The 13,302-nt window shown below is 41.2% G+C and overlaps 1 protein-coding gene across 1 annotated transcript in view; it reads right to left on the bottom strand.

Annotated features, from left to right (window-relative positions):
• Positions 1–1,709: 1,709 nt before the first annotated feature.
• The window catches only part of VOPP1 (VOPP1 WW domain binding protein), a 67,876-nt gene continuing 56,283 nt past the window's right edge, over positions 1,710–13,302 (bottom strand). The window contains exons 3-5 of the mRNA XM_062569591.1: positions 8,822–8,899; positions 6,507–6,643; positions 1,710–2,162 (exon numbers count right to left, since the gene is read on the bottom strand). Of these exons, the coding sequence (XP_062425575.1) occupies positions 1,981–2,162; positions 6,507–6,643; positions 8,822–8,899 (397 nt within the window). The 3' untranslated portion in view covers positions 1,710–1,980. The remainder of the gene's footprint in view (positions 2,163–6,506; positions 6,644–8,821; positions 8,900–13,302) is intronic.

Genomic DNA, 13,302 nt, shown 5'->3' with positions numbered 1-13,302 from the left:
GTCACAGCAAAAGGACTTTGGGCCATGCAACACAACCTGAGCCAGAGCTTCAGGGCCACTAAACCAGGTGGATCTCCCCTGACACCCATCAGCAGAACAAATCGTAAACTACTTTCTGCCCTTCCCTGGCTGCCACACAGTTATTTCAGTTACAATTTCACCCAAGTCAAGATTGCTGTAATGAGCTCTTCAAAAGTTAGTTCTGCTCCAGTAGATGACTATTAGCAGCACCAGCAGCTTTTAGAAATGCAGTGTCCCTTAGCGGTTTTCCTGTTAAATCGACTCATGTGCATAATCATAGGGATGCTCTTTTCTGTCAGTTTTGCAAATTTAGTTTGCTCTCTAGGAACAAATTCTTACAAGCTTCTGGCAGCAGTAAGATGCATTAGTAGCAAACAAAACTTTTTCTCCCTGAGCAACATAGGTCTTTTGGATTACTTCAGATTACCTCTGTGCCCTAGCTGGAGCAACACAGGGGCAGTCAGTGTATTGGTAATGAGGAAGCAGTAATCAACCTGGTACCCAAAGGACCGTGACAGACTCCTAATGTTCAGCTATGCTGTTTCTGCAGGTCTTTCAGGAGTAAAAAGCAATGGGATCTTCTTTCTGCCGTTCCTTAGCGATAAGACTCTGAGAAGGTGCCACTGATATGCAGTCACTCCTCAGAGCAGCTTCATGTCTTTGCTAGAGACAGATGTGCTTAACAACCCTCCCAGGAAAAGGGCTTTGTGCTTTTTTTCAAGGTGTTCACTTCTGGTCACTCAGAGCCTGCCACAAGCAAGAATCAGGGACCCTGGGAATATTTCACAGCAAAGTGTACAGAGATCTAAGTGACAGCAGTAGCTGCAAAGCCAAACCATCTGTGCATCAAGGTAAGGGACTGCTTTTAAAAAGGTTATCTGACTATGATGCAGGAAGGAGAGCATGTTGCAAACCTGTAACCTGGAGATGACAGCTCAACCATGTACTCCTTGTGGCAGCAGTAAGACCATAACCAAACTATTATTGTCCCACTTTCAAAATTACCATCAATTTCAATAGCAACAAATTCCTGGTCCTTTTTATTATAATTATTTTTGAATTTAAGAAAAAAAATTCTGTGTATTTCAGTATTTCTGAACACATCTAGAGGCACAAGCACAAGCAGCTCTGATATTGTAACACTTCCCTCTCTTTGCTGACATTTAGGTCATCAGCTGTTTCCTACAATCTCTAGCACAAAACAAAATCCATAGGGCATCAAAAGGGGCAGAGAAGCCAGGCTGAAGAAGCCACAGGCAGAGTCCATGTGCTGGCCAAGAAGCCCTCAAGCCCTAGTCATTCTTTTTTTAGATGGACCATTTATAGCAATAAAGCCCTCTCTTCTTAGGCACTCGGCAAAGCCATTGCCATGACTCAACCAACACCAGCGCCCCACTCTCTCAGTGACTTCTACCACAGAGTATCATCTCTGTTGTGCATCAGAACAGAGTTTTACAAGAAAACTCTAAATGAAGACAATGGTTGTCACCATCTCTGGTAAAAGCATTGCCCAGCTTCTTCAATATTCACCCTCTTTGTCTCTCAATTTTCTTAAATTAGGGTATTTCTTCTAATGGGGGTTTGGGAGAACGTACATCACTTTGGGACTGCATAAAGAACCGTTACTGGTAGCCTGCGACAATGCAATAATACACATAGTCGAAACAATAAATAAAGAGAAAGACATACAGGTTTTAAATATAGGTTTCCATTAAAAGCATTACAAAGACGACTTTTCTCATTTTGAAGACAAAAGAAAAAATCCACTTCTACTGCAAAATCAAAAAAAAATATTAAAATCACCCCTTTGCAAGTAACTTTAATGAGGAAAGGTGCAGGGAAGGGAAGGAGAGAGGATTTAGAGAATTAGCAAGTGTTCAGAAGGGCAGACGCCCTCCATCTGTCATTTTGCAATGGCACCTTCTTCTCATACAGTCAGGTTCAAGAGCCACAGAGTCCTCACGTGGAGGATTTCACCACCTGCTCGTAGGGGGGAGGTGGCGTGTTGGAGTAGGAAGGTGGAGGCGGATAAACTGGGTTCCCTTGGGGGGAATTGGGCTGGACGTGGAAAGCCATAGCCATGGGATTCATCACAGGTCCACCTGGATCTGTGTAATACGGCACCCCAGGTTGTTGTGACCCTGAAAGAAAAAAAAGAAAAAAAAAAAAGGAGAGAAAAGGTATCAACAGCAGTAGCAGCCAGCAGCCAGCAGTCATGCCTTTCCGAAGGCAGGAGAAAGAGCCTGCCTGCACTCTGCCCTGCAGGCAAGCCATACATAGTAGGTTTTACCTGGGGTCCAGGACATGCGGCCAAGGCAAAACTCAAAGGTTGCCTCTGTTTCAAGGCTGGCTGCTTACAGAAAAAGTAAAATACTTCAGAGTGTTCATCAGAGGACAAGAAGCCACATTTTTCCCACTCCAGAGAAAACCCGGTCTTGCAGGGCAGCACACTACATTCATCTACTGAGTTTTCACCAAAAGGAAGTCTTGATTTTGCACGTAATAGAAAGAAACTTCGTGAGACCAAGGGCACTGCTGCCCCAACCAACCGTCGTTTGAAAGGGAGAGCAGTGCACACTTTGGAAAGGGAGAGCACAGTTCTCCGGACAGAAAAGCTGTTGTGCCCGCATAAAGGAGAGGCTCAGAGACCGCAGTGAACACAGGAGTTTTCCTTGAAGCCCCTGATTCAAGTGTAAAGTCTTACATAGAACAGCACAGATTATTTTGTAATGCACTGGTTTAGTCTGCACCTCAGAGTATATATCAAATAGACAATTTCCCTGTAGGGTAGGACATGACTAAGGAGCAAACATGCATGACACAAAAAGCAAGTCCAGTTGAAGCCAATTAAGGCTTGCTAACATGATGGGACAAGATTGTTTAGTATAGATTAAATTTAGAAAATTAAATTGGAGCCTGCAGGGACAAGGAAACTTATAATCAAAGGAAAAATTCCTTATCATTGAAGAGTTACAGAGATGGCTGCCATTAAGAATAACACAAGTAGAGTGTAACCTCCCTCGGGTATCGCAACGGGCAGTGGAAGACTACGTCACAGTTTCAGCTATTAAAGTCACTAGTGCCTCTATCTGAATATGTAAACTAGTTTCCTTTTTTTCTTTCTCTGCCTCTGTCTCTGTCTTTAAATAAGGCTGGACTGAAACAAACAAAAAAATCATGACTGAGCAACGGGTTTTCTCCTTTTGGTGCTGCTCTGTTTTTCGTGTATTTAGTCATTCACTTCCATGACTTAGTGTCTCCAGGATTCAGTATTACCATAGGAAGAATATAGATGTCCAGAGCTTTAAGCATCTTTCAGTACTTTAAGCAATCAGGAAGGATCAACAGAGCAAACTCAAAAATACGTTCTTAGAACGTTATGAAGAGATAGGTCAAGTCACAATCCACATGGATTCAAATATTCGGAGAGTCTGGACCATGGACACTCATGAGCAGAGAGGAAAGCAAGCACGTCAGGAACATGACTACTTCCTTCTAAATAACATAAGAAATTTTTCCTTGTGTGTATCTGAGGAAACAGGGCTGCTCCATGGTCTTGCTTCCTCTGCTGTGGTGATGGGAAGTATTTGTTCTGATTCAGCTAAGTACTAAGTACTGCTTAGTACTGGTACTTAGTACTACTAGCTAGTACTACTAGTACTACTACTAACTAGTGCAGCCAGCTGAAGAAAGAGTGCCAGGCTGGGAGAAGGCTTCAAGCCTTCCTTTTCCAAAGTTTGCACCAATATTCACTTATGTAGTCAGGGCGTCTTTTCTTAAGCATTTTTAACATAAAGTTCAATCTTGCTCAGCTCTGAATCTCTGTACATTCCATCATCATAGGGAAACGAGAGATGTAAGGCAGCTCACTGCATTTTGCTGAGCAGGAAAATAGCTGTTTTTGTTACAGCTTAGTATTAGAAAGTATTACAGACGGGTAAGTGTGGAAATCATTCCTTCAAAATATTTTCCCAGTTCATTAAATCAAACAGAAAACAACACCTGGGTACCAACTTATTTGCAAGACCAGCTCATAAGCACTTGTTACATGTCTACAAAGGGATCCAACCCTTTCTAGGGCCTAAAATGCTGTTTTTATGCTATGTATGCCAGGGCTGAAGTGAAAGACATCTTTAGGTCTGCCAACTGCCATTTGTAATCAAGATGTTTGATTCCATTTGCCCAGTCAGGCCCACAAAGAAAGCCCCAGGGCTGATGCTGGGATGGCAAATGTTGCAGTTTTATCTACAGGACGGATACAGCCAAAGAGCTCCAGCTATTCAAGGGCTCCAGCTAATGCTCCAAAATCCTGAAGAGGAGCTGGAGAAAAACTAAAACTTGGCTGACTACTAAGTCCCATTGCTTTTGCAGCTGAACTTTCTCTCTTTCTCATTGCAGTATGTTCTGCTGTTGTCCCAGCAGGCCAGGCAGGCAAGCACACCATCTCCCCACTCCTCTGGGGAGAGGTCCTGCACCTGCCCCATAGAAACACAAACAAGGAGGGAGTGAATTAAGAGACAACCAGCACCTCAAAGGCCCTACTGATGGCTGTGCACAACAGGGGCAATGAGAAGGTACAGGAATTCAGAAAAGGCAGGACAGAAAGGCAGAGAGAAACTGGGAAAGCGCATGGAATTGCTGAAAGACTGACTGAAAGTTCAGCAAAACAAATAGGAAAAAAAAGAACTGCAGTGAGATTAGCTCAGACCTCAAGGTTTGAAAAATCGTAATAACAATCTAAAAGCAGGTGGCATAAGTAAGTAGGCTGTCAAAGGGCCTAAGTTTGTTGGTATTTGCCCACAACTTCTGTTCCAAGAGGTGTCATGAAAAACTAAAGCCATGTTCTAAAATTAAATCCTGTATTTGCTCATCTAGCTGCAAGGCATTCCTTATTTACACAACCTTGGGGTTTTTCTTCAGGCCTAAAAATATTGTTTAGTTAGTTTGATTGTCCCCTCACATCACCAACCTTCCACTCTCTGCAAAAATGTGTGTTCAATAAAGCAGAAAAAAGGGATGCAGAATGGAAATTCCAGACCTTAAAAAAACAAACCAAACCAAAACTAAGTTTAAGAAAAAAACAGGGTGAGTAAAATGTTAGTTTATGCCTGTAACAGTTATTTATCTGTCCATTTAGATCTGGGAGAAAGAGAAAAGCATGCATGCTTGTAAGCACATGCTTAAGCATGCAAAAGCCAGTGTTTTCAAAGTGTGTAAAATGTGGGCAGGTGAGCAAGTAGCAGGCTTGACAGAGTGGAGAGCCTGGATGCTGCATCTCTGTGCGACACACTTCTAGTCAGAGCTAACTGAAATGCTTTTCATAACACCTTTTCTAAGCAGGTTATTTTGGTGCAGCCAAATTATTGCACAGAACTGTAATGATTCAGAAAATGATTTCTGACAGAGAAGTTCGAGGCAGCAAACTTTAGGCGATCCCCCTTATCAATCCAAAATATTCAGTTGCATTTCCACTGCCAAAGCAGTACAAAACGAAAACAAATTGCCAATTCCTGAAAAGTTGCCAGAAAAATGTTATTATACGTTGGCACAAGCACTCTATAATATAACATGTGACTAAATGAGTGCACAGGAAAAGTGTTCATGTCTCATGCGTGCATGTGTGTGTTTTCATGCAGGCATGTGGCTCATGCAATCATGCAATCAGGAGAGTGGATAAAAGTCCAGTCCCAGTCTGGGCTTGCTGACAAGGGAAAGACAAGCACCTGAGTGTACACTCTGCACTGCAAGTCTTCCAGCTACACACAGCTGGATTCAAAATGCTCTCATAAAATACAAATATCTTCTGCTTACACGTGAGTGCAAGTTCACAAGTCTCCAAGCTGAGACTCTCTAGCGGCCAGAGGGTAAGAAATAAGAAACTTAGGAAACAGTATTGCCAGAGGAATCCTCGCTACGTAGGTCCTCACTGACACTCACTGTCACCGCTGACCAGAAAGCAGTAAGACTGATAACTCAGGGAGAAAGGCCACTTCACTGCAGCAAAAAATACGGCACAGAATATGGAAGGCAAATCAAAAAAAGACGACTTGCAATAAACTAGGCTGTGGAAGGAAAATGTTAGGCTTTCCTTTACCTCTGCAAAATAGTATCAGCTATAATTAAAATTCCTTCTTCAAATTATTCACAAGAAGAAAATGTCATTGCTCATTTTGGATACCTATCATTTTGTCCACACTGCAAAGTGAGTGTCTCCTATCTTTCTTCCATTCACTGATACACAGCTGTAAGAAACACAAGGGAAGGGAACAATCTTGTTACCCTGGATCTCAAAAATACTGGTATACACTGCTGCTGCATTATGTTGTCTGGATGGCAGAATTTTATTCATTGGAGGAGATGGTTTAGTGCAGTACCTTTTCTTTTGCCCAGTCTTATAGCCTTTTCTTTTTTTAAAAAATATCCCTTTTTAGTGCCTTAGTATACATAAGAAATTAGAGAAACTTGTATAATGAGCAGTCTCTGACCTGATGCAGTGTTGACTGGTTGTCTGGTGTAAGATACGTTAAACGTAGGTTCTTCTACCAGTGGAGGAGGGTACATCCGCCTTCGGATGAAGAAGCCAGCTCCACAACAGAACAAAACTCCCATCATCAAAAGGAACCTAGGCAAAGAGAAGAGGGAACTCAAAGCCCACCTACATTCGTGCAGCTCTCAACCCGAGATTGTTCATTGTGAGAAACTCAGAATATTGTCTATCAATGACTAGCTTCACTATGATTTTTAGCAGGGTTTCTTAAACAGGCTACCACTGGACAGGAGGCCTAGGTCATCTGAGATAGCCACATCTTGGGGCACTTATGGACATTTCTCTATCAGTTAGTATTATTGTCCAGTGTTTTTTGACATGGAAAATACAATTCTGAAACTGAAATGCTCTTGACCTTTTGGAAATTTCAGGTAGACCTTTGCCACTGGACTGGTGAACTGATGTTCCAGGTCCAGTTTACTGTTTAATATTGTGCATCTTGGACACCAGTCCAGCTCCTATAGCATCTTAATAGGCCAGAAGGTTTGCCTGGGATCGGCTGTGTAAAGAGGAATACTATTCTGCAGTTACTCTTAAAGAAAGATTTCTGGATGTTCTTAAATGAGAAACACTAATTCTGTCTCCCATGCGAAATATTATAGCTGACATTTAAGCTCAAGCAAGAAGACTGAAACATTCAGCACTGAAGATCACTGGTTTTGCTTTGTGCTTTATAGACAGGATATACATTCTCAAGGAAAAGAACATTATTTTGTTTCAGCTCCTTTCCTTTCAGCTCCATTTCCAACCTGACTATAAACTTCCTTCACCATGCCCTTGTACTTGTTCAGCGGAGACATACATTTGCAGCAAGTGTGTCGGGAGATTTTGTTCTTAGAAGTATTTTCCACTGTGTTTTCCTGATTAATTATCAGACACAGTAGTGATTGACGCAAGCTGTTCTAAACCCAACTGGGCTGCTGGCATTTTCTTGCCTGGTGCCAATGGCTCTTCTGCCTGTAACTGTCACCTCTTTTTTTCTTTCAGGGCCCTTCCCTGGAGGACAAGGAACAACTGAAATCCTTTGGAAGCACTGGAAGCAAGAGTTTTTGTTTTTTTTTTTCTCTTCCCCCACCACCACCTAAGCTGACCAAAGGCAAACCTGCACGCAATGCTTTTTTCCTCTGGCGCATTCCCAGGTGACCAAGATGGACAAAGTGACACTGCATGGCAGTGAGAGGTGTTTTATGTAAAGGGTCAAAATTCTGTTCTTGTTTCAACAGTAGAAATGAGAGCAGAATGAGGTCCTGTTTCTCTAAGCCAAAATTAATACATTCCTTTTTGGCAGTGTTCCTGGAAAGGATTTGTTCTGAACAGAAAAACAGAGATTTACAACGTCACCCTAGGGATTCAGACACAGAACTCCTAGTTATATCAGTAAGGACTGTACATTGAAATCCCCCAGGCAGCTTTGAGAAATCTCTGTATTATAGTATGCATAAGGCTTCTGTTTTTCAATGTTTATTCATTCCAATTCTAAATGCTTCTTTTTTTAAACAATCTTTAAATTCTACATAAAAATACCTAAAATCAGGTTTTCTAGAAGAGCTTTTGCTTTCTCTAATAATGAGGTTTTTATACAGGTACTTTCTTAAATTCCTCTCTAAAAAGAATTTACCTTATTTTTATATTATACATATAAAAGTGATTAGTTTAAGCTTTATCCAGATTACTGAGCTGCTGGTTTCACGAGCTCAAATTTTTCTGCCTTCTTTTTCTTTGCTGCCATCTCCAGTGAAATCCTCATATTCAGAGATGTACTATTCCTTTTAAACTGAAGCCTCAACTCATCTGGCAAGACTGTCTTAAACTCTGCATAAATGTACAATCCTCCTTTCATAATCTTCTTTTAAAATGGATGGCCTGAAAAAATGAGCAACGCCGCCACTTGGTAGTAGTTGCGACAGGTATGAGGAACTGAGCAAATTTAGATAAAAGTTAGAACCACTGTCTGTATAAACTAACAGAATGGGGAAACAGGGAAGGTCAACCAGAGTTGAGAAATCTCCTTCTCCAGCATTTGCTCACTGCTTATTGAATAAACACTTTTTGCTACTGGGATGGGGGACTGGGCACCAGTAGGTTTTTATAAGCTAAAACCCAAAGTTCTGCATTTTACCTGTACATGTGCATTACCACTTACTTGCACCTACTCTACTTCAAAATACTTGGGCAGAAAACACCTTGCCTTAAATCCTACAAACAGGACAATAGGACACCACGAACATAAAATTCCAAAATATTGTGACATACCAAAAATACCATAGTCGCTGGATAGAGAGAGCTCTTACACAGCATCTTGAACCACAGCAATCCTCATAGGAACGACATCTGTATGGGAATAAAGGAAAAAAAAGAACATCAGGGGAACATTTGCCACTCAAAGCAAAATTGCATCACATCAGAATCTGGGCACACATAGGAATATCAACCTCACAGTAACATTTTGGACAAGTCCAGTTGTTTCAAATTGACACCTCAGAGACTAAATACAGGTGCGGAGGAATCCCCAAGCCTGATGCCAGCAGCCCCACTGGCAGAGGCTTTACGTACAACACCCTTGCGAAACTGGGTGGTAAGATCTGAAATTGTTGCCCGGGTGGCGCAACGTACAGCTGGGATTCCTACTAAGCATTAGCACCACTGCTAATTTAGGACTCTGAAGAAGTGAACGTCAGAGATGGTAACCCACAGCCTGATCTGTTTTGACATGCACTAATTGTACCCTGTTGATTTTTGTGGAGTTGCTTCTGATTTAGGAAGTTGTAGGAAGAAACAACAATCAACGCATCAACCACCACTGCCACAACTCAACCACCACTGTGCACTTAAACTGGCACCATGGCCCTCCCTCTCAATTTCCTTATATATCCACTTTCTGGGACTATTATCAAGCATCAGATCCTACAGTCATCACCAGGAATAAAAGTCCAACTAAACTGAGTAACAACAGACCACTTGGTCAGATGAACTGTCAACTCATGTATAGGTATCCATGGTACAGCTCTAGCACTATTCAGAAACTTTTTAACAGTTATTGAAAACTGCCTCCCTATATAATTCCTTTAAAATTACCTCAAAAAGATTGAATATAGTGTTTAAATCTATATAACAGAACATACTATAAAGGAAAACAATATTACTGTGTTTTATTTCACAGTAAATGAACAGGTGCGGACATCAAATGTGAACCATTTGGGGTTTTACTCACTGCAAAAGATAATTACAAGGTCAAAACTACCAGACAACTCATTCTTTGCAAACTGGCAGCTTCCAGGGGAAACAGAGAAAACTCATTGTGTACTATTATTTGAAAATTTAATAGCATTTTTGTTTCTCAGACTAACTTCAAAAGGGAAAGAAAATCCATGGAGTTCCTTTCTGTTCTTTTACAAGATTAAGAAGAAAAATAAATAAAATAAATAATAGGAAAAAAATTTTCTAGCATTTATATCTGCTAGAGTTCATATCATTATAATGAACATAGATATACTTTGTATTTACTTGTTCCCATATTCATCCGTCTAAGTATATATTAATATCTTTATATATGAACACACATAAAAATAGTAAGATAAACCTTTGGATTTTCCATCACAATTTTTCTAGTAGTGGAACACAACTGGCAAAAATTCCCATTATTTAAACTCTCCTCCACAAATGCATTTCAAATTAGTATTTTACACATAACAGCTTTAAAATAACTATAGCACCAGCTTTTGAAAATACAAGGCACAGTTTCACTAAAACTAAAGCCAGCACATATGCTAACAGCAACGTCTGAACAATTTCTATGGTAACGGCCATTTCCCACCCCAATGAAACATGCTACACACTTAGTAGGAGAAGGACAGAGGAAACGCAGGAACTACAGTATGTGACAGACTTTCCTCTTAGATGGAAACAATCAGATTCAGATTCACAGAGCAAAAGAAAAGAGAGGGTTAGCACAACTGGATCAATCCTTTTTAAGGAGGTTTACTTCAGTATGCTCAACGTCCACCTTTAGTTAAGCATCCTGTTTTGGAAAACTTGCCCAACTGCTTAATTGTGCTCTCATATTTGAATACACAGTGAAAAAAAAATCAATTGGTTAATTGTACAGACAATTACACATTTGCCTGCTCGGTGAACAACCCTGCACTCACAAAATATGTCAAGTCACACAGGCTTCAGCCTCTAATTGGGGTCAGAGGAAGCTGCTCAACGGATAACATAATCAGCTGTTTTGCAAGCGAAAGCAGTGTGCACCCTTCTGTTGACAAGCAGGCAGGATTTCTTTAATTAAGCCACAGCATCTGATCAGCACTGCAAGGTCCGTTGATACATTCAGGCGCGAGCGAAACGCCAGAAGTGACAATGCCCACGGGGCTGCCCCGTAACCCGGGAGTCTACCAATCTCCAACCTTTCTTCTTTAAAGCTTGCCAGGATCCTAACAACTGCTCATGAGGGAGCTCTGGTCTGGGAAAGGTGGGGAAGGAGCTCCTTCCTTCACTAGCATACCGCCCCCAGTAGCCTTCTTGGGCCAGAAAATAGAAGGATTTCAGGCATGCCAGCATTTCTTTCTCTCTCCTCCCCCATGCTGGCCCTTTCAGCACCATCCAGCTCCACCTACACCTCATCATGTCCTGGGACAAGGAGCTGATGTACCCGGCAGGGATCTGGACCCTGGTCTACTGTTCAACTTGAAAGCCCCAAAGTCTTCTCCCAGATCAAGCTCCAAGAGCTTAACCTTTATTAGACTCCAACTAAAATACAGAGCCTACGGAGAATATGCATATTCCGCCCCCCTTCTTTTGCCTTACTTATTTTGCATGTTTTCTCTAGAGTGAGAAGGGATGGGGGAAGGCTATTTTAAAATGTGTAATTCTGGTCATTCAAATTATCAAAATTAAAATTGTATCTCTATGATGAGTGCAGTACCTGAAATTACTTCTTCTTTTTAATCTTTAAATTGCCTAGGCTTTAAGTCAGCAGCATTTTTAAAGCCTCAGTGGGTTAGCTTTTCTGTCTACAAAGGAGGACTAACGTATAAACTGCAAGGTAGAAAGGCTCAACTGATGAATATTTTTGAAGCTCAAGACCACTGCATGGGAAACAAACAGGTCATCAAACAGAAGTTTTGTCTCCTACACTGGTGACTGTACTTCAGCATGGCTATAAACGAAGACGCAGAAGATTGAGAAGTCTCCCCCTAGGGCTGTGTTTAGAGAAGCTCCATTTTACAGTAGCCACTGAGCATCGAGGGGTAACTCATCCAAGGCTGACGACTGCATCTCCTGGGCAAACCTCAGAAACGCAGCCAGTATCGTGACTCGGAAGGAAATCCCCATGAGATCGCATATTAGAAACAGTTTCACTTTCTACCCGAAGTATTAAATGGGTGTTTGACTGTGTGTGTGTGTGCACACGTGTGCGCTGTAACATGCATGAGTATATAGGAGCCCTGGGTCAAGGATGATACCACGATGACAATGTGCTAACTGCTTGTTTTTTCCTCCAGCAGTGCCCAAAAAAGCCTGGAAGAACAAATGGCCAGTTTGCTGATACTTCTGTTAGAATACTGTGGAAGTATTAGCAGTCTTTTGTTCTTATTTGAACAAACAACAACAAAAAAAACCACACTGAACTTCTGCCAGTATCGATCCTAATTACAACAAAATTAACTTACTTACACAAGCTGTATCTATTAGTAGGCAAAAGACAAAATAAAATCAGCTTATTAATGGAGCAATATACAAGCTTAAGCATAATCTGTCTTCGATGTACTCTTTTATTTCCTGACAACAACCTCCTGCAGAACTAAGACCCTGGTTCAGAAAAAAAAAATTAAGCACACACACACAAGTTTACTGAATTGACATACACGTTCTTGAAGTTACACATTTGCATTGGCTCTGCTTAATAGGGTAGCACAGTTCTATCTGCACTTGTGCCCAATTCTAGAGAACCTTCTCCATGTCAGTCCCAGCAGTTACCCTACACAGATCCCCTGAAATGTCTGGTTACTTCACCTTCAGGGTGGAAACTTTGCTTTGGGGCAGGTTTATCTGTGGAAGAGTTGTTTAAAATTAAGGAAAAAAAACCCCAAACCCAAAACTTGGTCAGGTTTTGTCTTTGTCTTTCTTCTGTTGGACATGCAGTTATTAAAATTATCTCTACTAGACTGAACTCACCTCCTACAAAAGACTATTCTAAAGCCAATTCCCTTCTTTCACACATTAATGCTGATCCTGAAATCTGCATTTCCCTAGGGCGATGGCTGTGGTTGCTTGCTTCACAGAACAAAATTTCACCCACCATATAGGATAAGGCATGATCCAGTAATTGCTTTGCTAACCTGCAACTTCATCATTATCACTTTTAAAACCTGTCCACAATGTGATTTATGATTTAGCAGGCACAGCTTTTCATTCATAATTCATGGGAGTTAAATGAATGCATCTATATGTCCAACTATGTCTATTGCTAGCACACCAAAGCACTGCTGTGCCAGAAACCAGAGTTGCACTGTGTGTCACATCACGGCTACAAGTCAAACCCAAAGGGTTTTGTACAGGTCCTCACTTAAATCCTGAGGCTGAACTTCTTTCCTTAACAGACAAGCAAAGCACAACCTACAAGATGAAGGGTATGAGATATGACCCCGTTAAAAACAAAACAAAACAAAACAAAAAAAAAAAAACCAAAAAAACACATGCTTACATGTGCTCTGTAGTAAGAACCGCACAGT

This window comes from Rhea pennata, chromosome 2 (assembly GCF_028389875.1).
Source record: "Rhea pennata isolate bPtePen1 chromosome 2, bPtePen1.pri, whole genome shotgun sequence".
Taxonomy (NCBI): Eukaryota; Metazoa; Chordata; class Aves; order Rheiformes; family Rheidae; genus Rhea; species Rhea pennata.
This window is presented reverse-complemented; position numbering and strand designations above follow the sequence as displayed.